The following is a 26604-nucleotide window of genomic DNA, read 5'->3' on the forward strand; positions in this document are numbered from 1 at the left end:
GTAATGAATGAAAGTTTTCATAATATCACAGAAACTGTTGATCAGACCACAAAAGAGCATTTCAACCAAACTACTGTCACTGTCAGTGTGATGACCAAAGGGAGCAGTGGGGGCCTAAATTCCACACATTAACAGGTTTACAACTGCTCCTTCTCAATGGATTCTCTATTTTTCACAATATTTGACATTGTAAGAGGTTGTGACATATTCCAATTTGGCAAACTGTCGCCTGAAGAAATCTTCCTTAATTTTTTCAACTTAATAAAAAGATACAGGGCAATTTCTTGAAGGTATTTTCATTCTCATACTTAAATCTACAAAAACCAAAATGATCTGAGAATCTACTGAATTAACTGCCTCAACAGCTGCATAGGAAAGATCTACACTCAATTTCAGACTGGATTTAGGAGGTGTCAATCATCTGAATTGGTGAAGACCTGTCTAATTGTGTGGAGATTTGAACCATATTCAACCTGAATATATGTTGATTGATGTCACTCAGCTAAGTATGAAGAAATTAAGGTTTAATGATAATGAAAATGGAATAGCACATGTATATGATCAAAGAGGAACAATAATTATGAAGTTAACGTACTAAATAGCAATTGAAACACATGTGCCAGTCTAGCTGTGTGCAGAACAACCATCAGCTTAATGGCAACAGCAAATCATCATTGCACTGGCTGCACAAGATGATGTGGAACCATCCTGATTGATGAGCACATAATGGCAACAGAAAAGTAGTGAAGGGTGACTGGATCTAATGCATAAGCATCCATCTTGAAAGCATTTGAGCTATGTTAAGTAGAACTGAACTGTCAGACAGTAATAAAACATCATGTCCATGGAGAGATCAAATGAATGAAACATTTCCCAGCTGATAAAGTGGTGTGTTGTTTTGCAGCAATATGTGTTGCTGTTAACAAGTTGTATGAAAAAGTAGAAGTGCTCATCATCTAACAGCAAGTCTCTGTATTATTTGTCTGTTAGCAACAACAGAAGACATATAAGAGTTCCCATGCTATCTTATTTAAATATTTCCTATGTGAGGAAAAATGAAATTCCTCCCTGCTTGGTGAAATCAGCTGTATTGAGCAGCCCAAGCATAGGGTCTGAAATCCTCATAGTCCTGTGCAACAACAAAGTATTCCACTGCATGCATTGACAGGCCTGCTCTCGCTCCAATTTCACAAATACCTCTACTTTAACTATCTGCAATATATAATGCAAACCAATATCAGACGATATCCTTGCAGATTCAGCCATTTACAGCTGATTCAACCATTTACTGTTGATTTATGTTGCTACTGGGAATCCTGATTTTGCTGTATTTCATGAGTTCCTAAAAAACTGTTGGTGGTAGTCGACAATTAACCTATAACAATACAATATAACTAGAAGGCAGAAACTTACTGGTTTTTCCTGTGGTGGTTCCAAGTCTTCGGGTGGCAGAGGTGGAGCATCAAGATAATACGATACTGGCCAAGCAATAGCATGTGTATGATATTTAAGAAGACGATGTGTATCTTCATACAACAATGGTTTCCTTTCCATGCGCACTGCACCAAACCAAGCCCAAGATAAAGGAGCAGGATTTTTATGGCCTTCAAGAAGATCCCACGGGTTGACACGTTGTTTCTCAGCCACTTGAAGTCCCTATGGAACCATTTTGCATAGTATACATGTATTAGTACAATTCCATAATATGAACTATATATTACTTATATATGATTTATATTTCACTGGAAACAAATATTTGGAAGAACAATTATTTTCAAAAGATAAAGATCTCACATCTTCCACCATTTGGTTCCTATGTTACCATTTTGGCAATTTGTACACTTAACAAAACAAAAATTTGCCAGACAAAATAGGTGTCCTGAACACTGATATGGGTAAAATCCAGCATTTATTTTTTTCCTTTTAGTTTGTATTGAAGAAATACAAAAGTGGTAACATTACTTGAATATTATGCAAAAATGCTCTGGTTAATATCTGAGACCTGCATTCAGAAGACAAAAGTGTATTGGTAGATGGAATACACAGACATTATCTACAGAAACAATTTATATCAACAGAGTAGATGGAACAGGGGTCCCACAGGGTTCGGTCTTAGGTCCTTTATTGTTCTTGATATACATGAGTGAAAATCTCATTCTGGAAACATCCCCCAGGCTGTGGCTAAGCCATGTCTCCGCAATATCCTTACTTTCAGGAGTGCTAGTTCTGCAAGGTTCGCAGAAGAGCTTCTGTAAAGTTTGGAAGGTAGGAGACGGATACTGGCAGAAGTAAAGCTGTGAGTACCGGACGTGAGTCGTGCTTCGGTAGCTCAGTTGGTAGAGCACTTGCCCGCAGGCAAAGGTCCCGAGTTCGAGTCTCGGTCGGGCACACAGTTTTAATCTGCCAGGAAGTTTCAGTCTTGGTATTGTCTATCCAGCTGGCGCAGTATGTGTGTGTGTGTGTGTGTGTGTGTGTGTGTGTGTGTGTGTGTGTGTGCGTGTGTGTGTGTGTGAGGGGAGGGGGTGGGGGGGGGGGGGGGGGGCGTGTGCGCACTGTGACAATGTGTTGTTTCTGCTATTCAGTGAGTGGTCTCCTTTACTCCTAAAGTATTTACTAAGTGATACGCCAGGTCTTCAACTGTATTTCATTCATAAATATGTAGTTTGAAAGCTACCTTGTGGCTGTCAACAAGAGCCTCTAAGGTGTACATAAAAAAAGAAAGCCCCATTGTGAAGTTTTGTGTCTTATATGAGAAGCACTGCAGGACTATCACAAAAATGTAGAAAAATGTACAGGAGCAGACAAGTTAAGAAACTGAAGTACCAAACAAATTATGCAATGTTTTGCAGTAATCACAAACTGGATGTTCACAAAAACATAAACTGAAAATTTTATCAGCTTATGCAGAAACAAAAAAAGTGTAGTATCCTACTGCTTTATCACTTTTGGGCAAAACTGTTTTGCACTATCTTTTGCTTGAATAAACATCTGCTGTAAGCTAATCGTGATGCACCATGCAACTCATTAGAATATTTTATTTGGTTTAAATTCCAACACTGGATTACGCAAAACTTACTGGCAAATGGAATCTTTGCTTTTTGCAGACAATGCTCTGACAAATGAGTTATCCATTCACCACACACTACCCACCCTCACTGCTTTACTTATGCAAAAACCTCCTTCCTTTCTTCAAAAATATTTGAGAGTTGTGCATGGACAGTTCCTTCAGTACAGTTACTTGCTCGTGAAAGGCAAAAGGTTCTGAGTTGAAGTACCAGTCCACAACACAGTTTTAATCTGCCAGGAGGTTCCAAATTAGTGCACATTCCATTGCAGAGCAAAAATTCATTCTTGAAACTCCCCTAAACTGTGAAGAAGCCAGTTTTCCACAGTACCCTTTCTTCCAAGAATGCAAGCCATGCAAAGTATGCAGAACTGTGAAGTTTGGGAGTGTAGATGAGGTGTCATCCACACAGTGAGCTGCCAAAGCAAGATTAGCATCTCACAACGAAACCACAGAAAATGATAGTCGCTGCACGCCACACCGACAAATGAGCAATGCCAGCACTGCCACACCCCCTAGAGCTTCGTTATGCCACCGCAATCAAAGTTCTATTTACGGCTGAGCACAGGAATGCTCAGTGCAGTTTGTAGTCACCATTCAAGATTACAGCATCATCTTAGATTAGGCCACCGGTGCGTTCTATGTCTTAGGCAGAACTACTTGTGAATGTAAGGTCAAATGTCCTTCTGTGAGAGAAAAGACTTGTAAGTCATTTATATAAAGTGATATGTTAATATTGAGCGAAGGCTGTAAATATGCACAACATTCCTGTGGAAATGGATTGTACAAAATTAAGTACATCTTCTTATTATTGTTGTAATAAGGTGGACTAACATTTTACGCATTGTAGTTTCTGCTCAGTCTCCTCTTAGAGCAAAGTATATAACCTATCATTTTATCGGTGAGAATATTTTCGCCTGGCACAAAGAATGGCTATGACACTGTTCGTACCATGGGTCCTCACCTGCTGTTTATTGAGTGTGCATCATACATGTGCTTTAACTGCCTGGTGTTGCTTTCACTATGTTCTTAATATCTGTGTATCATATCAAGTGGTTAACTAAGTCTGAGCTGCCACAGGAAATGTCTCTAAACGAAATTGTTCAGTTTCAGGTGCAGCAGACTGAACAGCTGTGACTCAGTGTTCAGCAAACGATGACAGTACTCTCTCACCAAACGGCACCACCATGGGCTGCTGCACCTAAATTTCACTGATACCATGTAAGGAATAAAAATGATCAGAATATCAGGTGCAATTGGAGACCAATTTTGCAGCAGCATACAACATTACAAATATTTTCTTTTTGTTCACAGTTGAAGCCAACATTTACCGTGTGTGTGTAAAATTGTGTGCAGACACTTGTCTTGAATCAGTCAGGTACAATGACCTTGTTACACTGTAAGACGATCATTACGATACTCACATACATATCACGGCATCAAGGTTTAAATATTTGATCTAATGCAGCAGCCTTCTCAAATTCTAAAACAGTAAACTGCCACACTCAGAGGACTAACAAGGCATTGTAAGTTTAAGTGTTCTTGTAGAATCAGTTATAGTAATATCATGAATGTGACTCAATCACAAAGAACATATCAGACATGTGCATTCACACTGCAATTCTAAAACTGCAAGCTCCTGATCTAAGAACAGTTCTGTCTCTTGTGGAATATTAAACTATTGTGGATTCAACAGAGGTTGATTCTGTGGCTTCTTGTATTTATGCTGTCTGTAGTGCACAAGACACTTTGTCTCAAGTACTTGGTAGTGTTAAAGAGATTAAAAAATAGGGTTAAGATAAACAGTAAATTTAGAAGTAAAAATTTTAAGTCTTGTGGTACATGACATGTATTAAAGAATTCTGTGAGGAAGTCTTGCCCTCAGTGCTTTTCAAATCATTCTTGATCCAAATGTTACCTGTGGGGATGGCATGGTCACAATGAAACAGTGTGTTTACAAGGCAAACCAGGCACAGGCAGCAGCTGCCACTGTGCGAATGCACAGCCACAGCAAAGCTATCAATGGTGCATATGGTTATAGCAATGCCATTAACAATGGCACAGGCCAAGCCTCGCACTTCCTCAATTCAATTACACTTGAACATTTGTGCTTCTGTTTCATGAACTAATAAAGACACATATGACACAATCACTAGCCCACTGTTGCAACAATTACTTCTATTTTATCTGCCTACAACGGACATGAAATTCCAGTACCTGGCATGTAGTTTGCCTGCAACTTTACATGGAATGATAAAATGTGTTTCATCCCATGTACCCTGTCCTAGAGACAGTGCAAACATATGAGTTAGACTTGTTTGATGATTTGTGCAACATGTGCATAAACAACAATGCATTACAAATCAGTGTTTCAGTGCCTCACACTAATGATTCTGACTTGTGTAGCAAGTACAAGAAACTGTTCCAATCAGGTTACAGAAGGGCTCCAGATTTTGATGTGCACATTACAGGGAAAGACAATGCACAAATGCAATTTTTTGCACAGGGTTTGTCGCCCACACAATCTGTGAGCAAGCTGCTCAGGAACTGCAAAGATGGAAGGACAATGTGGTTATACAACAAGTTTCTGTAGGCAACCGGGTCTCAACCTTGTTCATTCTAAAGAAGCCATCAGGCAGTTTACATCTGTGTGCTGATTTTAAAGCAACAGTAGACCCACAAACAGTCACAGCCTCATTTCTCTTCCACATCCGTAGGAACTGAGGGACAGATTGAGACGGGGCAGATACTTTTCGAAGATTGATTTATGTGAGGGTTATTTACAATTACTGCTAGACAAGCAGTCGAAGGAATAGTTTATAATAAACATTCAACTAGGTTTGTTCCAGTATCAAACACAACCATTCAAAAATGCTTCAGCTCCTGCAATTTTTTAACTGTTCCTGGAACAGTTAACAGCAAAAATCCCTTCTCGTACAAACTATTGGGATGATATGGTAGTCGTGCATCATATGCCGACTGAACATTTAAAAAGTTTACACTGTTTGTTTTAAGTTCTTTCTGTTCTTGGCTTGAAGTGCAACAAATAAGAGTGCTCCTTCTTCCAGGAAGAACTGAACTATTTAGGACACGTAATAAAGGCAAAGGTTATTCATCCTGCTACTTTGCACCTGTCTGCAATTAGAGATCTGTTGGTGGCCTGTAAGATTAAGGAGCTCCAGTCAGTGATGGGGAAGCTCATCTATTATATCAAATTTAGTCATAATGTAGCACAAATTGCTACACCACTCAAACTGGCTGTGCCAGAAAAATGTTCCTTTTATGTGGTCCCAAGAATGCCAGAATGCATTTCAGCAACTGAAGGACACATTGTTAACGTGCATGCAGTAAAGGTGGAAACATGAACTGTGGTGATGTTATTACCAAATGCATCCAAACAGGATCAATGCACTGTCAATTTTTTCTTGGATGCCAAAGGACAAACACCGGTACACATCCATCGGAGAATGATGGATGTGCACTGGGCGGCATGTCTGTTTAAAACCACCACTGAGAAATGGTGTGTTGGTTCCATGCTGGTCATGATTTGACACATGATGCTGGTCCATCTAGGAGGCCAATATAGAAAAGCAGAAGCTATGCCAACTCAAGTGGGAGACACTCAATCACATGCCTATAGTCCTCATCTCTCTGCTAGTGATTATCACATCTATGGTTCCTTAAAAAAAGGCTTTGAAGGGTTGTCAGTTCTTGATGGATGATGATGTTAGGCGGATGATGGAGTCCCTTAGGGAGACAGCGGAAAGGTTGGGGAAGAATGCCAGTGTTCACTTTGTCTGCTTGCCAGGGGGTACATCCGATATGTGGAGGAGGCCCTGCCAGCGGTGACAGAGGGCACTGGGTGCACCTGACTACAAATTTTTGCTCATGTTGGCACCAATGACTCCTGCTGTCTGGGTTCAGAGGCCATCCTCAGTTCATACAGGTGGTTGGCGGAGTTGGTGAAGGCAGAAAGCCTCGCTCGCGGGGGTGGAATCTGAGTTAAGTGTTTGTAGCATCGTTACCAGAACCGATCGCGGTCCTCTGGTTTGGAGCCGAGTGGAAGGCTTAAACCAGAGGCTCAGACGATTCTGCAGAGATCTGGGGTGCAAATTTCTCGACCTCCGCTATCGGGTGGAGAAATGTAGGGTCTCCCTGAATAGGTCAGGTGTGCACTACACGCAGGAAGCGGCTACAAGGGTAGCAGGGTACATGTGGAGTGCACATGTGGGTTTTTTAGGTTACAGAATTCCCTCCCTAGGCCCGACAAGACTCTACCTGAGGCGCGACAAGGTAGTAGTAGGCAAAATGCAACAGGGAATAACAATATTAATGTGCTAATAGTAAACTGCAGGAGCATTAATAGAAAGGTCCCAGAACTGCTCTCATTAATAAACAGTCACAACGCCCACATAGTACTAGGGACTAGGGACAGAATGTTGGCTGAAACCAGATGTAAACAGTAATGAAATTCTAAACTCAGTTTGGAATGTATACTGCAGAGACAGGCTGGACAGTGAAGGGGGAGGCGTGTTTATAGCCATAAAAAGTACAATAGTATCGAAGGAAATTGACGAAGATGCAAAATGTGAAATAATTTGGGTGAAGGTCATGGTTAAAGCAGGCTCAAACATGGTAATTGGATGTCTCTATAAGCCCCCTGGCTCAGTAGCTGTTGTGGCAGAGCACCTGAAGGACAATTGGGGAAATATTTCGAGTAGGTTTCGCGACCATGTCATAGTTCTGGGTGGAGATTTTAATTAGCCGGATATAGACTGGGAGACTCAAACGTTTATACTGATGGCAGGGACAAAGAATCCAGTGTCACTTTTTTAAGTGTATTATCTGAAAACTATCTTGAGCAGTTAAACAGAGAACCGACTCATGGTTATAACATATTAGACCCTCTGGTGACAAAACAGACCCGAACTATTTGAAACACTTAATGCAGAACAGGGAATCAGTGATCATAAAGCAGGTACTGCATGGATAATTTCAGCCGTAAATAATAATATTAAAAAGGTAGGAAGATTTTCCTGTTTAGCAAAAGTGACAAAAAGCAGATTTCAGAGTACTTGATGGCTCAACACAAAAGTTTTGTCTCAAGTACAGATAGTGTTGAGGATCAGTGGACAAAGTTCAAAACCCTCGTACAATATGCATTAGATGAATATGGGCCAAGCAAGATTGTAAGAGATGAAAAAGAGCCACCATGGTACAACAATCGAGTTAGAAAACTGCTGCGGAAGGGGTGGTGGTGGTTAGTGTTTAACGTCCCGTCGACAACGAGGTCATTAGAGACAGAGCGCAAGCTCGGGTTAGGAAAGGATTGGGAAGGAAAGCAGCTGTACCCTTTCAAAGGAACCATCCCGGCATTTGCATGAAACGATTTAGTGAAATCATGGAAAACCTAAATCAGGATGGCCGGAGACGGGATTGAACCATCGTCCTCCCAAATGCGAGTCCAGTGTGCTAACCACTGCGCCACCTCGCTCGGTGCTGCAGAAGCAAAGGGAACTTCACAGCAAACACAAACATAGCCAAAGCCTTGAAGGCAAACAAAAAAATTATGCGAAGCAAAATGTAGTGTGAGGAGGGCTATGCGAGAGGCATTCAATTAATTCGAAAATAAAGTTCTATGTACTGACTTGGCAGAAAATCCTAGGAAATTTTGTTCTTATGTCAAAGAAGTAGGTGGACCAAAACAAAATCCCCAGACACTCTATGACGAAAATTGTACTGAAACAGAGGATGACAGACTAAAGGCCGAAATACTAAATGTCTTTTTCCAAAGCTGTTTCACAGAGGAAGACTGCACTGTAGTTCCCTCTCTAGACTGTCGCACAGATGACAAAATGGTAGATATCAAATTAGACGACAAAGGAATAGAGAAACAATTAAAATCGCTCAAAACAGGAAAGGCCGCTGGACCTGATGGGACACCAGTTCGATTTCGAACAGAGTACACGAAGGAACTTGACTCCCTTCTTGCTGCGGTGTACCGTAGGTCTCTAGAAAAGCGTAGCATTCCAAAGGATTGGTAAAGGGCACAGGTCATCCCCGTTTTCAAGAAGGGACGTCGAACAGATGTGCAGAACTATAGACCTATATCTTCAACGTCGATCAGTTGTAGAATTTTGGAACACGTATTATGTTCGAGTATAATGACTTTTCTGGAGACTAGAAATCTACTCTGTAGGAATCAGCATGGGTTTCAAAAAAGACGATCGTGTGAAACCCAGCTCGCGCTATTCGTCCATGAGACTCAGAGGGCCATAGACATGGGTTCCCAGGTAGATGCCGTGTTTCTTGACTTCCGCAAGGTGTTTGATACAGTTCCCCACAGTCGTTTAATGAACAAAGTAAGAGCATATGGACTATCAGAACAATTGTGTGATTGGATTGAAGAGTTCCTAGATAACAGAACACAGAATGTCATTCTCAATGGAGAGAAGTCTTCCGAAGTAAGAGTGATTTCAGGTGTGCCACAGGGGAGTGTCGTAGGACCGTTGCTATTCACAATATACATAAATGACCTTGTGGATAACATCGGAAGTTCACTGAGGCTTTTTGCGGATGATGCTGTGGTATATCGAGAGGTTGTAACAATGAAATTTGTAATGAAATGCAGGAGGATCTGCAACGAATTGACACATGGTGCAGGGAATGGAAACTGAATCTCAGTGTAGACAAGTGTAATGTGCTGTGAATACACAGAAAGAAAGATCCTTTATCATTTAGCTACAATACAGCAGGTCAGCAACTGGAAGCAGTTAATTCCATAAATTATCTGGGAGTAGGCATTAGGAGTGACTTAAAATGGAATGATCATATAAAGTTGATCGTCGATAAAGCAGATGCCAGACTGAGATTCATTGGAAGAATCCTAAGGAAATGCAATCCGAAAACAAAGGAAGTAGGTTACAGTACACTTGTTCACCCACTGCTTGAATATTGCTCACCAGTGTGGGATCTGTACCAGATGAGGTTGATAGAAGAGATAGAGAAGATCCAATGGAGAGCAGCGCACTTCATTACAGGATCATTTAGTAATCGCGAAAGCATTATGGGGATGATAGATAAACCCCAATGGATGACTTTGCAGGAGAGATGCTCAGTAGCTCGGTACGGGCTTTTGTTGAAGTTTCGAGAACATACCTTCACCGAGGAGTCAAGCAGTATATTGCTCCCTCCTACGTATATCTTGCGAAGAGACCATGAGGATAAAATCAGAGAGATTAGAGCCCACACAGAGACATACCGACAATCTTTCTTTCAATGAACAATACAAGACTGGAATAGAAGGCTGAACCGATAGAGGTACTCAAAGTATCCTCCGCCACACACCGTCAGTTGGCTTGCGGAGTATGTAGATGTAGATATGCAGTGGGCAGCTATGGCCTTTTCACACAGCAGGACATGGTATTTTACCAAATGCAAATTTTCAATCTGGTGTGTCGGTGGGGTGATTGCCTCAAATGCTGATGGTGATACTGCGTGATTGTCATAAAGATTCTGGATTGAGCTGTCTTCAAATGATAACTTTTTGATTGCCCTTATATTACCAAGCTTTGATTAGCTACATACATTTAAAATACAACTTTTCAAAAATAACAGAGTAATTGACCACAAACGATGCGCTTATGCACTTATACGGCCTCTGGCAATGGACTGTAGGGAACTTCCTGTACTACCTAAGCTGCACGGGCTACAGTAACTGACAGACTAAGAAAGCTCTGATAGTGGCCAGCCAGCAGCAATGAGAGAAAACTGACCTCTAATTGTCTGTGAGTAGGTGCCACTTTATAAGCTTAAATCAGCAGTACAAATAATTTCTGGAATATGAATGTGATGCTTACTACGCCAGTAGAAGTAATGTCTACCATAAAATCTTTAAAATACAACAATTCTTGTGGTTATAATCAAACATCAACAATGTTAATTAATGTGTGTGTGTGTGAGTTTAATAACATATTATGTCATCTGAGTAACTAGTCATTATTCAATGGAACATTTCCTGAATGGTTGAAATGTGCTGAAGTTAAGTCTTTGTTAAAGAAATGAATGTTTAAGAAATGAGATAAATAAATACCATCCAAATTCAATCCAATTTCACTTTTGTCAACATTTTCAGAAATTTTAGGAAAGGTAATATACAATCGGTTTCCTAACCATCTGACAATAAATAATTCACTGTCCATGTGACAGTTCAGATTTCTGAAGGGTTCTGATACAGGGAAGGCAATCCACACATACAGCAGAATGTACTTAATTCATTAGACAAGAAATTTATTGCCACTGCTATATTTTGGGTACTGTCCTTTCAAATAAATTACACTGTAGAGGGAAAAAATAAAAATAAAAAAATTACAGGTACGCATGCCTAATATCATGTAGGGACCCTGTGAGCACAAAGAAGTGCTGCAACACGACATGGCATGGACTCAACTAATGTCTGAAGTAGTGCTGGAGGGAATTGACACCATGAATCCTACACGGCTGTCCATAAATCTGTAAGAGTATGAGGGGTCCCAAATCACTCCCACCACACATGCCCCACACCATTACAGAGTCTCCACCAACTTGAACAGTTCCCTGCTGACATGCAGGGTCCATGGATTCATGAGGTTGACTCCTTGCCCACACACGTCCACCCACTCGATGTAATTTGAAATGAGACTCGTTCGACCAGGCAACATGTTTCCATTCACCATCAGTCGAATGTCGGCTTTGATGGGCCCAGGCAAGGTGTAAAGCTTTGTGCTGTGCAGTCATCAAGGGTACATGAGTGGACCTTCGGTTCCTCCAAAAGCCCACACCAATGATGTTTTGTTGAGTGGTTTACGTGCTGACAATTTTTGATGGCCCAGCATTGAAATCTGCAGCAATTTGCAGAAGGGTTGCACCTCTGGCACATTGAACAATTCTCTTCAGACATTGCTGGTCCTGTTCTTGCAAGGTCTTTTCCTAGCTGCAGCGATGTCGGAGATTTTATATTATACCAGATCTCTAATATTCACAGTACACTCCTGAAATGGTCATACAGGAAATTCCCCAGTTCATCGTTACCACAGAGATGCTGTGCCCATCGCTCGTCTGACGACTATAACACTATGTTCAAACTCGCTTAAATCTTGATAACCTGCCATTGTAGCAACTGCTCCAGACAATTGTTGTGTTATATAGACGTTGCCGACCACAGTGCCATATTTTGCCTGTTAAACATATCTCTGTATTTGAATATACATGCGTACATCAGTTTCTTCGGTGCTTCTGTGTAGAATATTATGGAGTAACAGGAAATGCTACAAAATGATTCAAATTGTATATCTTTGACAGAAGGTAAAGGGTATTATTAGCAAAGAGACATGAAAGTTATCAGGAATCCTCCAACTGGAAACTAGTTACATATGGTGTCCCACAAGGTTCCACATTATGGCCCTCACTTTTTCTTGTGCATATCAATGATCTGTAACATTATCAGATGCCAAATTGTTTTGTTTGCAGATAATACATACATTACAATAAGTAGCACATCATATACTGCTTTGGAAAGATCAGTTAATTAAATTTTATAGACCTTAATAAACACTTCATAGTCAATTCTTTATTACTAAACTTTGAAAAACACTCTATATGCAGTTTAGAAATTGTGAGAGATCTCCTGCAAAAATACGATGACAAACTGATAGAAGAAGTTTACTTGTTAAATTCTTGGGATTACAGCCTAATAATAAATTCAACCGGGAGGAGCATAGTACAGAACTGCTGAAGTGCCTAAACAAATCTCTATCTGTGGTGTGAATGCTGCCACACATAGGTGACACAAAAATAAAAAAAGTTTGCATACTATGCTTACTTTCATTTAATAATGTCATAAGGAATTATTTTTTGGCAAAACTCATAAATCAAAGCTAAAGTTTTCAAGAGCCAACGATGTGTAACAAGAATTACTAGCTATGTGAATCTAAGAAATCCTGCAGAGACCTTTTTTGGAATTAGGGATAATACCAACTGCTTCAGAATATATTTATTTCTGGTGAAATTTGTCATTAAAAATATATCCACTTTTCAAACCATCAACTTAGTCCATGGAATCAATACTAGAAGTAAGAATAACAACAATATTACGGAAAGGACAGATTGCTATTCACCACATAAAGAAGGCACTAAGTTGCAGACAGGCACAATGAAAAAGATTGCTAAAATATTTATTCATAAGCTTTCAGGCAATGTCCTTCTTCCAAGCCAGCTGGAGTGGCCGAGCGGTTCTAGGCGCGACCGCTACGGTCGCAGGTTCGAATGCTGCCTCGGGCATGGATGTGTGTGATGTCCTCAGGTTAAGTTCTAAGTTCTAGGGGACTGATGAAACCAGCAGTTAAGTCCCATAGCGCTCAGAGCCAATTGAACCTTCTTCCAAACTAGAAGACACACACATTCACACAATCAAAATTTATGCACACATGGCCACTGTGTCCAGATGCTGGGGCCTGACTGCACCTGTGTCTGATGTGAATAGCAATCTGCTAGGAGGGGTGGTGGGGATAAGGAGGAGGCATGGGGCAGGGAGGAATAACAGGGTGGGGGTGGTAGTTGATGCTGTGCTACCTGTAGGATCATATAGGGATGTGGAAATAAGAATAATCTTCACAAAGATTTAAAGTCGCTTACTTCAGTCCAGAAAGATGTCCATTAATCAGGAACACAAATTTCCAATAACTTGCCAACAGCCACAACAAGTTTAACTACTAAAAAAATTCAGTTTACTAAAAGCCTGAAGGACTCATTGGTGGCCAACTGTTTACACTCCACTGATGAATTTCTTAGCAGCACCAACTGATGCTTATATGTTATTAATAATATTTAATAATGCAAGTATAATCCGACTTTCTGACTTTGTACAAATTAAGTGCAGTGATGTGATTATTGTAAATAAAAGCTGTAAAATGATTTTTCTATTTGATGATCCATGGCTACAATAGTGTAAGAATTGTCATATGCACCTCAATGTATTGCACATTTACATGTTTTGTGGCACGTTATTTATTATTTTCTAAATGAAAATGGGTCCAAGAATTTTTGACTTTTTCCACATCCATGAGGATCATTTCTCTTGGCAACCATACATTGGCATATTATTTGTTTGTGTATTCTGAAGTGTTCTACATCCTGGAGGATCTCTTCGGCATAGATTTCTTGAAATGAATATTACATTTAATCTAATCTACAGCAATTTGTTGTCCACCTCATAGACTAATTTTCAAGGAGTATGCAGCTAATTGCTAGAGTCCAAGGCTTTTTATGAGATATTACATGTGAAAAAATCACATGCTGTGCTCTCCCAAAATATCTTGCTGTAATGCTCTCTAAATTCTGCATTACCTATAATGAAACATACTGAAAACATGATAAAAGAAATCACTTGAAATGGGATCAAATCAAATATAGTAAAAAGTGGAATGGTAGAAGCCTGATGCCTTCATCACTGAACTACTTGCGCATCACATTTACCAGGACATCATCCAGGTTCTTTGTTCCACTGTTCATCTTTGTCTCCAACTCATTACATTAAGTGAATCCAGGTTGGAATCCTAGAAATCAAATGGCACAGAATTTCTTTGTTGTACATTTTTACAGTTTGTGTCTTTTATGGTGAGAATCAAAGTGCAGCTCCTTTAGTCTCAAATTACCAGTGCTGTTTACTTTTATTTAGATAACTGTATACATTATCATTTGCTTCTTAGTAACAGGGCAAATAGCTCAAATTTCAGCTACTGCCAGTTTCTGTGCTATTAAAAGTACTTTAACGTCCTTTTTATATTTAACAAGGTGAATAATCACCATCTATAATATCTACGATGAATTTACTTTACTATCTTTATTTTGATAGTTTAAGTTCTCTTCAGTAGATGAATCTTTCTGTTGCACACACTGTTCTAATGATTGCCACTATGATGTCAGCAATGTTATGGCACTGAGCACATAATCTGCACAACAAATGATTGCTCATTACTCATTATTCTTTGCTTTTATGCATCTCACACCAGTTTTATGATATTATGAGTGCTAATTTGAAACAACTACTTGAAAAATTTATTTTGTAACAACAAAGTGAAGCTATGTGTTTTATATTTTACTATTTGAAATACCACTTTAACTGAATAAGTAATAAAAAAAAGCACTCCATCTTCAGGCCACAAGTGGCCCATCGGGACCATCCGACCGCAGTGTCATCCTCAGCTGAGGATGCGGATAGGAGGGGCGTGTGGTCAGCACACCGCTCTCCTGGTCGTTATGATGGTTTTCTGTGACCGGAACTGAATAAGTAATAATCAGTTTCAGATATTAAATGATGACAGTAGATTACAAAACAATGGTAAAAAATAACAAATTTTTCTGACAATATTCACAATAATGTAATATGACAAAGTAGAACAGAAATAAAATTGTTATAATACCTATTACCTGAAATATACTGTCTGTGCAGTATAAGAAGTGTCTACCACATGTAAAATGTGCAAGTATGCACAATAAAATGGCTTACAGTTGATAAATGGAGAAGTCACAGAAAATCTGACACCCAAAAATAATGTATTACCTGTCTTTGCAGGGAGCATGTGGAAACATAAAAGACAGTAGAATTAAAAATAAAGCACGTTAAAGTATTTCACACCTTCCCTCACAAAAAAGGAAATGTTACTATATCTGATTTATTTACCTGTTTCTTATCGATGGAGTCAAATCCTGTTATTTTGTTACCCTTTGTGTCTGTGAGACAGCCCATTGGTTCACAAGCTACAACTTCTGCTGATACTTTTGTTAAGGGCAACAACTGTCGCACGTGCTGGATAGATGGAGATGTTCGCTCCCCAAGTTCCTGAGGCAGATCACTGAATGAATTCTCATTTGTCTAAAAATACCTTGATAATACAAGGGTATTCATTAAAAATCTTGCATAAAGCATTTAATACTTACTTGATTAATTCAAAATATCACTTATATTATATTATACCAGCTTTGGAAACCTTGCCAGCAACTGCAGTACCCTTTTGTCACAGAAAACTCTGTTGTTAACCCTTTCAGACCTGATTTTTTATTTACTTATGAAAAAAATATCTGACATCATTTTTACATTCAGGTCAGTCTCCTGACAACATTTTCCTAAGAAAAAAATTTCATATGATCTCTAGTTTTCTAGATATTTCATGTACACAATTGTGTTCATCAGGTCTTGAGCTTAATGTCATACATTATGGAGGTTAACACTATGGATCAAGTATGCCACTCTTTATTTCACTTTAAAACAGAAGAAACAATAAAAATAATTCCAAATTACAGTTCTTACTTAAGCAACAATTGTCAAAACATTGATTTTAAGATTTCATATGAAACTGAAGAAAAAAAAAAAATCTGTCCTTTTGGAGACATAAATGTACTTTACATTTTCTGCACTGAATTCTAGAACGCCCTGTACATTTTGGAAATTTGCAGTGACTTGGAGCTCCAACATCATGCAAAGGCAAATGGTCAGTGGAATCAAACTGTATCTCTGTAGCTGGTCACAGTTCTCCTCTTTTTCTTGTCTGAAGCCAGTCCTTCATCAGACAGATGCCCCCCCTCTTCTTTTCAGTCACTTTCTTCTGGCACAGTATGAATCCATCTGCTACCATGATACGAAAGGAAAGAAGGTCCATTTGCTTCTTCTTTGAGATAGACAGGGTGTCTGCATCTCATCTGTATGCCAACCGACTTTGCACTATGGCAAAGTCAACAGCATGAAAAATCATACGGAAAGGCAATTTTCTAGATCTGATGAAAACTCTGTAGTAGCTTATCAATAGAACAAATAGTTCCACACTATCCATTGCATGTCCCAACCCTCAACTTTATCCACTGAGCCTTTACCAACAAAGTTTGAACACAATACAACTGGCCTATAGTCTAACCACTTACACACGGTAATATCATCAGCACTAGTTATTTCTTCTCAGTAACCTCTGGTTTGTTTCATTATTGTTTTATCATTTGAAAAAGGCAAGTTCTTTCCAAATCTGTTTTGACGGATAGTACCTGCTGCATTGATGCCTTGAGATTTCAGAACTTGAAACAGATGATAAGGTGAAAAGAAGTTGCCAAAGTATAATTTATGACCTTTACCTTTTAGAGTGGAACAGAAAATTCTAAACCAACAGCAGGACCTAATCCACATTTTTTACAGTATGTGGTATTTAGTTCAGTTGTAGCACCTTGATACAAAAGGAAATCATGCACTATTTCACTCTTTTTACATGAAGACTTTGATTCCCCATGGACTTGGTTTCCCCTTGACACACTGCTTTGCAGAAAACTTCCCAGTGAAAGGTACAATTCCTTCACTGACACAAACATTCTCTTCTATACGAAGTTCACTGCAGCATTTTAGCTCGACTTTGAAAAATTTATCTTTATTTTCAGGTGGCTTTTCCAGATTGTTCACCAAGTGTAAATTTGTTCATAATTCTAAAAATCTGTCTCGTGACATGTTTTCCCAAAACACATTTACCTTCAGGCTTGTATCCCAATACATTCATAATCTGGGAAATTTCAAGGTGCCAGTCAATATATGCAAACCAATAGCATCTCTAGTGTTTGAGGAGTTATCTGCTTGGATGTGGATTTGGCTTGTTGTAATGCATAAATATGAGTATGTGCTGCCATGCTAGTGGACAAATCATCTGGTATATATTTTTAAAGTATTGCATTGGAGAACACAAGAGAGATTCTTCAAAATTTGGAGCTTTGTATGTTTCTGCAATGGTACTTAGAGGCTTTCGTTTCCATTTTACGGATTTTTTAGGTGTCACCATTATGTTGTCACACAGGTTATTCAATTCTGGGTTGTTTTCATTGCATAAAAAGTTCATTTCAGCATCCACCACCTCTCCATCATCTTCATCTTCAGATATGGTGTCTCTGCACACATCATTCACGCCCACTTTATTTGCTCCAACACGTTTTACTATTTGTGGAGCTTGCCTTTCAATAAGTGGTACACTCTCATCCTTATCTCCACTCAAACTAATGTCAGAAATGCCACCATTTTCAATTATGCCCATAATCAAGTCCCAATCTTTCTCCACAGGAAGATATTCCTTATCCATATTTGTAAGTCACAAGCCAACAATATAAAATCATGTGTACAGCTCACTTATTCTCCTCCTTGCTGCTGGTACTAAAATTAATGGAAAAATTACCACACATAGCTACCATAGCCATGAAAATATAGCTGAGACACATTTTAGGTTATTTTTCCTATTTTACACCATTAAGGACCTGTTGTACACAAATGTGTACATTAATCTTACCTGATACATAACACAGATATGAACCGAATGAAATTGCTGAAAATTCCACTGAAAGAATGTCTAATATTTCCAAAAGAAAGAAACCACACAAAACATTCATAAACAAAACCCAAAATGTGACTATTATAGCAATAAAGTCAACGAGTAATGGCTTCCCACAGAGAGATAACACCAGAGAGTATATTTTACTATGCGGTTCACAGACTGCTCACAAGAGAGCAGCAGCTGCTGGAGCAAGGCTAAAAGAAACATACACAAATGTGCACAGTGGGTTTGGATGCACCTGACATTTCTTGTCAGCGAAATATTAGTGAACAAAATTTATGTACACAATTGTGACCACAAGGCCTGAAAGGGTTTAAAGTACATTCCCCAACAAGAGAAGTAAAACACCCAGAATGAAAGGAAGCAATGAAAAGAAATGAAATTTCACTGGTTGTGAGGGTATGTGATATTACTTCAGTGACTGCAAATCAGGTCAAATTTACAAAGAACTGGGAAGTATGAGCCCACTTACCAGTAATGTGGCAGTCCCTGTGCTCTTTGACCTGGATGCACACACAGACTGGATTGGGAAGGGTAACATAAGGCTGCTTTATCTCTTCCTGAGGCAATTTGTTTCAAGGCTGATGTAACTGGACCTGATGTGTGAATTGGTCCCACACATTATATTGGGGACAGATCAGGGATCTTGCTAACCATGGGAGTACTTCAGCATCACACATAGTTCGTGGAGATATGTGCATTGTGTGAATGAGCATTGGCTGGCTGAAAAATGGCACTATGATAATCCTGCACAAGAGGTAAGAGGTGTGATACAGCTGTGTCTCTCCAGAACACTGGAAGAATGGGTCCTCTTCCCAGGTGCTGCCATTCTTGCTATCTGGCATAGTGCTGAACTGTCCATTCTCACTATCAGGGATAGTGCACAACTGTGATTCATCACTGAATATAATGCAATGGCATTAATAAGCAGTGCTGCACTGCTGTTGAAATAGCTCGTAAATATTTTATAAATTTTAAACTTCATTTACTTATTTTCAAGTTTATTTGTTTTAATATTTGCCGTAAAAGTAACTTATTAGTAGATTTTCATTAATCTCAGTCTTTCTTCCTGTGTTATTGACTCGAGTGGTCTACTATTTGTGAGTCTGCTTTCATAGTTCGTCTAAGCCTCGCCTCAGTAGTGTGTTTACATTTTGCGGCATGCATTGCAGCTGTGGCGGATATAAGCTAAGTACTGACAAACTTATTTGTGCTCTGTAATACAGTTATTAAATTTAATAGATTTCAGCGGTGTTTTGTGCCGTTTGTTGCAAAATAACGACTTAATAAACTTTTGTAATCGTTCGCTCGCTGTGTTTTATAGTTTTCAGTGTGTTGAAGTCGTTAGTGCTTCAGTTTTCAACTGACGTTTACTATTCTTTCTAGTGAAATATTTCAGTAAAATTTTCATTTAATGTTTTAACTTCGCTTAGTGTTACAGTGGTCGCTTTAATTTTTTGGTTTTAGCTAATAATTTTGTGAAGTTTTGCTGGTACTGGTATCGGCTGTGTTGTAGTAGTATTAATACAAGTAGCTGCTTTCTTTGTAGGCAGAGGATTTCGAGACCATTATTGTTAGTTCTTAAATAGTTCTACTGATTTAACTAACTTTGGTAACATAGATGTATAGCTTTTTTGCGTAACTGTAAAATTTTTACTATGAGTGAAAAGTGTGGGCTCTGTCATAGGTTTGTGAGCAGTGGATTACGGTGTGGGATTTGTTCAAAGTATTTTCATTGGGGGGACTGCAGTGGGGAAGCCAGTGGTCATTTTAGAGAGATCCTTTCAAGGAATGTAGAATCTGTAGTAGAAACAAGTTAATAGAGGAGCAAGAACACAAGATCTGTGCCCTTCAGGTGCAGTTACAATGCGCAAAGGAGAAATTAGATAGGTTGAGGAGGGTGAATGGTGGTGGGGAATGGGAACTGGCTGTTGGCAAGAAGGTAGCTAGGAAGAGGAGGTAGTCAGGCAATTTTACTTTGCATACATGAAATAGATACAACCAACTGCCAGAGTTGAGTGAAGAAGAGCCTCGTGTAGCCGTAGATGTAGGTAATTTGCAGCAGTCCTCAGCAATTAGGAGGCCTAGGTTAGTTGCAAAGTCTAGCAGAAAGAAGGTTCTGTTGCTAGGTAGCTCTCATGGTAGAGGTGTGGGCCAGCAGTTGCAGGAAGTGTTGGGGAGTGAGTACCAGGTCACCAGCATTGTGAAGCCTAGTGCAGGACTGGCTCAGGCGACTGAAAGCATAGGGGGGTTATGTAAGAATTTTATGGAAGAGGATCAGATAGTGATAGTGGGTGGAGCAGGGAACAGTATCGACAGGGATGGGGAATATGATGTCAGTGGTGACTTGGTTAAGATAGCTACTCAAACTGGTGGCACTAATGTGCATTTCGTGCAACTATTTCAGTGTCATGATCGGCCTCACCTTAATGCGGCTGTTACGTGCGTTAATCTGGGGCTGGGGAGGGCACTTATGGCGGAGGGCATGGATCACATCTCAGTGGTGCCAGTTGGGTCTATCAGTAGATGGTGTTTCACTAGGCATGGCCTGCACCTCAATAGGTATGGGAAGGGGAGGCTGGCTAAGCTTATAGGTGACAGTGTAGTGGGTGGTGGTGGTAGTGGTATCAATCATGGGAAAATTCCTATAGCAGTTGGTGTTAGAGCTGCACCTTTTTTAGACTGAAGTCAGCAGATAGGTATACCTGCTTAAAGGAAGTGCCTCTAACTAAGGGCTCACCTCCAGAGGATGTAATGTTTCCAAGTAGAGAAGGAATTAGCATATTTCATCAAAATATAAGAGGTATTAGAGATAAAGTTAGTGAACTGCTAATAGATGTTAACTCTGAAATTATTGGTATATCGGAGCACCACTTAAATAATTTGATAATTCAGAGGCTTCCTTTAGCAGGCTACAGATTATCTGGCTGTTTCTCAAGGAGTTCCTTGCGGGGTGGGGGAGTGGCTCTGTACGTAAAAAACAGTATTTCATTTGAGTCCATAGACATATCACGACACTGCACTGAACAGATATTTGAAAGTTGTGCAGCATTAGTTGAATTTAGTGAAACTAAACTTCTAATTGCTGTTGTTTATAAGTCCCCTAGCTCCGACTTCAGAGCATTTTTGCTTAAGCTAGAGAGGGTTCTTGACTCACTTTGTAGGAAGTACCAGAAAGTAGTTATATGTGGTGACTTCAATATTAATTTTGTACATGATTGTGCAAGGAAATGGATGTTGGTAGATCTCCTAAATTCATATGATGTGATGCAAACTGTGTTTTTTCCAACTAGGGTGCAGGGGAATAGTAACACAGTCATAGACAACATTTTTATTCATTCTTCATTACTAGATGGGCATTCTGTTAGTAAAACGGTGAATGGCTTTTCAGACCATGATACACAAATTTTAACATTAAAAGGTTTTTGTACTCAAACCAACGCCATATTTAATTACAAACAGGAAAGTTAATCCAACGGCAATAGAGAGTTTTTCAAAACTTGTCAAGAAACAAGAGTGGCAAGATGTTTATAGTGCCGATAATATAGATGATAAATACAATGCTTTCCATAACACATTTCTCATGCTCTTTGAGAGTTGCTTTCCATTAGAACATTCTAAACGGGGGTACTAGCAGTAATGGACAGCCTGGCTGGCTGACTAGTGGGATAAGGATATCATGTAGAACAAAGTGGGAATTATATCAAAATGTTAGAAGTAGTCACAATCAAGCTACGGTGGCCCATTACAAACAGTATTGTAAGGTGCTTAAAAATGTTATTAGCAAGGCAAAAAGTATGTGGTATGCAAATAGAATAGCTAATTCACAGAATAAAATTAAAGCCATGTGGTCAGTTGTGAAGGAAGTGTCTGGTCAGCAGTACAAGTTTGATGATATAAAGTCAGTTCGCAGTAATAATATTTCTGTTACTGATAAAGCTGATACATGTACAGTATTTAACAACCATTTTCTGAGCATTGCAGGTGAATTAAATAAAAAAATTAGTTTCTACAGGAAATCATATAAATTTCTTAGCAAATGCCTTTCCGAGATTGACGTCTGAAATACTCCTCTGTGATACAGACAAGAGGGAGATTGAATCAATAATTAAATCACTGAAGACTAAGGACTCTCATGGTTATGATGGAGTGTCTAGTAGAATATTAAAGTACTGTGCTGCACATGTTAGCCCTGTATTTAGCCATATTTGTAATTTTTTTCTTTACGAATGGTCAGTTTCCTAAGCGATTAAAGTACTCAGTAGTAAAGCCGCTTTATAAAAAGGGAGAAAGAGATAATGTAGATAATTTTAGACCTATTTCTATGCCATCAGTGTTTGCAAAAGTTATCGAAAAGGCTGTGTATGTAAGGTTAATTGATCATTTTATATCACACGATTTGCTATCAAATGTACAGTTCAGCTTTAGAAGTCGTTTGACAACTGAAAATGCTATATTCTCTTTTCTCTCTGAAGTACTGGATGGGGTAAACAAAAAGTTTCGAATGCTTGGCATATTTTTTGATTTAATTAAGGCATTTGACTGTGTTGATCTCACAATATTGCTCCAGAAGTTGGATCATTACGGAATAAGGGGAGTAGCTCACAATTGGTTCACCTCTTACTTTAGCAACAAGCAGCAAAAGGTCATTATTCACAATGTTGATAACGGCTGTGATGTGGGATCTGAGTGAGGTACTGTCAAGTGGGAGGTGCGCCCCAGGGATCAGTGTTGGGGCCGCTCCTGTTCCTTATTTATATGAATGATATGCCGTCCAGTATTATGGGTAACTGAAATATTTCTGTTTGCTGATGACACTAGCTTGGTAGTAAAGGATGTTGTGTGCAACATTGACTCGGTTTCAAGTAGTGCAGTACATGACCTCAGTTCATGGCTTGTAGAAAATAAACTAACATTAAATCACAGTAAGACTCAGTTTTTACAGTTTCTAACACACAATTCAACAAAACCCGATGTTTTAATCTCACAGAACGGGCATAAGATTAGTGAAACTGAACAGTTTCCTAGGTGTTCAGATAGACAGTAAGATGTCGTGGAAAGCCTACGTTCAGGATCTTGTTCAAAGACTTAATACTGCCATTTTCACTATACGAATGGTATCGAAAGTGAGTGATACCTCGACATGTAAATTAGTCTACTTTGCTTATTTTCATTCACTTATGTCGTATAGTATTATGTTTAGGGGTAGATCCTCCCATTTTAGAAGGATATTTTTGGCTCAGAAACGGGCGGTTCGGGCAATAAGTGGTGTGAGTTCACGAACCTCTTGTCGACCTCTGTTCACGAGTCTGGGTATTTTGACATAGGCCTCTCAATATGTATATTCCTTATTGTCGTTTCTTATTACCAACATTAGTTTATTTCCAACAATAAGCAGCTTTCACTCGGTTAATACTCGGCAGAAATCAAACCTTCATTTGGATCGGACTTCCTTAACTCTTGTGCAAAAATGTGTGCAGTATACTGCTGCATCCATTTTCAATATGCTGCTACTCAAATTCAAAAATCTTAGCAGTAATCCACGTGCTTTCAAATCGAAACTGAAAAGTCTCTCCATGGGTCACACCTTTTATTCTGTCAAGGAGTTTCTTGAAAAATTAAGCTGATTCTCATTGTAACGCTGATAGCGTTTGCTTAAACTTATGGACTGATTTTCTTTCAGGTTCATGAACATTTATTTTTATCTGTTTTTACTTTTATGTTGTAAGTTCATGCACTGACACGTTCCATGACCTTGGAGATTTTCTCCTCAATTTGGTCCTATGGAACTTGACATGTAAATAAATAAATCTTTGCTTCCCAGTCACGGCTTCACTCCAAGCCTAACCCTGGTTGACACTAGTCTCTGACCTACAGCGTGAGGTGACAAAGAATGTTGCAGGAACTTCTTTATTTGTTCTCGGATGGCATTCTCAAATGTGAAGAGATTATAATGTGCTTTGTGCACAATATGCTGATACTTCCTTGTGGTGGACATGCATGGTTGACTAGAACATTGACAATGAGTATGCTTATACCTACCCTCACGGTCCCATACAGTCCAACATTGGGGCTCTGTAACATCTAAAAGCCACACAAATAGGGATATTGCACATTTCAACTAGCTAGCCAAATGGCGACCCACAATGAGGCCCCTTTCAAACTCTGTCAGGTGCTGATAATGTGGTCTCACACAAGTATGTGGCATCTCTGTACCCTCCACAGTGATCAATCAATGTGTGTTGTTCACACTCTGTATGTACCTCACGAGGCCAGATCACAACACTGAACATGAACAACACTAATGCACTCTGGAGGTTGTTCTATTTGTCACAGAGAAATGAAACATACTTGCCAAAAGTGTGTATGTGTACAAAGTTACAATGACATTTGACCATGTCTTTTGGATGCTTCACTTTTTTGACAGCAAAAGATTTTTGTGGCTTATCATGAAGTTATCATGAAGCACTTCAATGTCAGTGTACATATATCTTTAAAAAATAATTATCTATAGTTTAGAGGAAGCCATCAGTTGTCATTTTACAACTGCTCAAGAGAGCTCAGCTGAAACCTTATGAACATTTAACAACTTAATATGTAAAGGTCGTAGCCTAAGATAAAATCATCTTGGACAACAATTTCAATAACCTGTACAGTCTCTCCTAGCTGCAATACAATACTTCATTTGTATATAGAAACAATCACAAAGACATCAAATGTATTTTTGGAAGATATTATTCTACACCGCTTCCATTTTTGCTTTAAGCAGTCTAGGGATATTGTCAGTAATGAAGAGAAAACCAGATGGTGGCCCACACAAACTTAGTGTGGAAAAGGTTTTGTGATTGTTGTGAACAATGACTTTGACAAATATATTGGAGAAAGGAGGAAAGAAGATTAGCCTTTAACATCTTATGGACCATGAGTTTGTCAGATACAGAGAACAAACTTGGATCGGACAATGGTGAGAAATTGGCTGTGCCCTTTTCATACCTTTCCAAGTACTTTCATTTAATCCAGTGTATTCCATTATACTCTTAATATTATTTGAACTCTTCATCATTACTTTATGGTTGCATTGTTTTTTTTGGCTTCTTCCATCTCTGCAACATTTCTTTGTTGATACATAAGGACCTTCTACTTCTTCTCCTTTCCTTCTCCTTCTTCTTCCTCCTCCTCCTCCTCTTCCATTTGAAGGACGAGGTGTTGGCATTGTCACCATCTTTTTGCTAAACATCCTATATCCTGTCTTAGAGTTTAATTGAAATGTAATGCCTAGTCTCTTCTGTCATTGTTTTTTCATGTTTAGTTGCTGTCTCATGTCTTTGACTCTTAATGTTAGTCCAAGAAGTGACAGATATCTCCCCTCAGCTGATTCAATCCTTTGTCTCTTTCTCTTTCTTAGAATTCAATTTTCACTACCATACACAAGACTAGCCTGAGCCATCACATTTTGTAATCTTCGGCCTATCCCTTTTATGCAGTAATGCCAAGTTACATCCTTATAAAACCATTTACAGCATTGTATTTCTGCAAATTTTGAATCACATCGGAATTAGGTTTGTATACTAATATCTCTGTCTCAAGATATTTAAATGATCTTACCTATTCTATTGTCTTACTGTTTATCAGTATTTCTGATCTTATGTGTTTTCCTTCCATTGCCATAACTTTTGTTTCATTTACACATATAATCATTTGATAAGGTTATGAAACACTATTATATTTACACACATTTTCTTGTAAATCACATTCACTCTCTCCTTGGAGAAATAAAATAATGTTAATAAATTTGTTCCTTCCCTTGTTCATCTTCCTGGGGCTTTTAAAATTTCATTGTTCTAAGACTTTGTTGATGTATATATAAAAAATGACTGGTGAGAGGCTACAACCTTGTTTCAATCTCTGGGTTACAGTCAACAACTCTTTGTTTATACTAATTTTAGTGTTATCATAGAGTATAATTTCATTCTTCTTACCTTATTGTAAGTCTTCTCATAGTCTAGGGTGAGCAGAAAAGTGGCTTTACTGTTTTATATGAGTTGTTTTAAAACAAATGTTGCATCTGCAGAGGACCTGCCTTTACAAAAGCAGCATTGCTCCAATCATAAAAATATTTCTGCTATCGGCTCGAGTTTCCTTTTAATAATA

The 26604-nt window shown here is 38.9% G+C and overlaps 1 protein-coding gene across 4 annotated transcripts in view; it reads right to left on the reverse strand.

Moving 5' to 3' along the window:
- The window catches only part of LOC126336849 (mediator of RNA polymerase II transcription subunit 12), a 356148-nt gene that overhangs the window by 81871 nt on the left and 247673 nt on the right, over positions 1–26604 (reverse strand). For all 4 annotated transcript variants that reach the window (XM_050000939.1, XM_050000937.1, XM_050000940.1 and 1 more), the window contains 2 exons: positions 15783–15941; positions 1414–1656 (listed from right to left, as the gene is read on the reverse strand). In XM_050000939.1, coding sequence (XP_049856896.1) covers positions 1414–1656; positions 15783–15941 — 402 coding nt within the window. The remainder of the gene's footprint in view (positions 1–1413; positions 1657–15782; positions 15942–26604) is intronic.

The sequence above is a fragment of the Schistocerca gregaria genome, chromosome 2 (genome assembly GCF_023897955.1).
Source record: "Schistocerca gregaria isolate iqSchGreg1 chromosome 2, iqSchGreg1.2, whole genome shotgun sequence".
Taxonomy (NCBI): domain Eukaryota; kingdom Metazoa; phylum Arthropoda; class Insecta; order Orthoptera; family Acrididae; genus Schistocerca; species Schistocerca gregaria.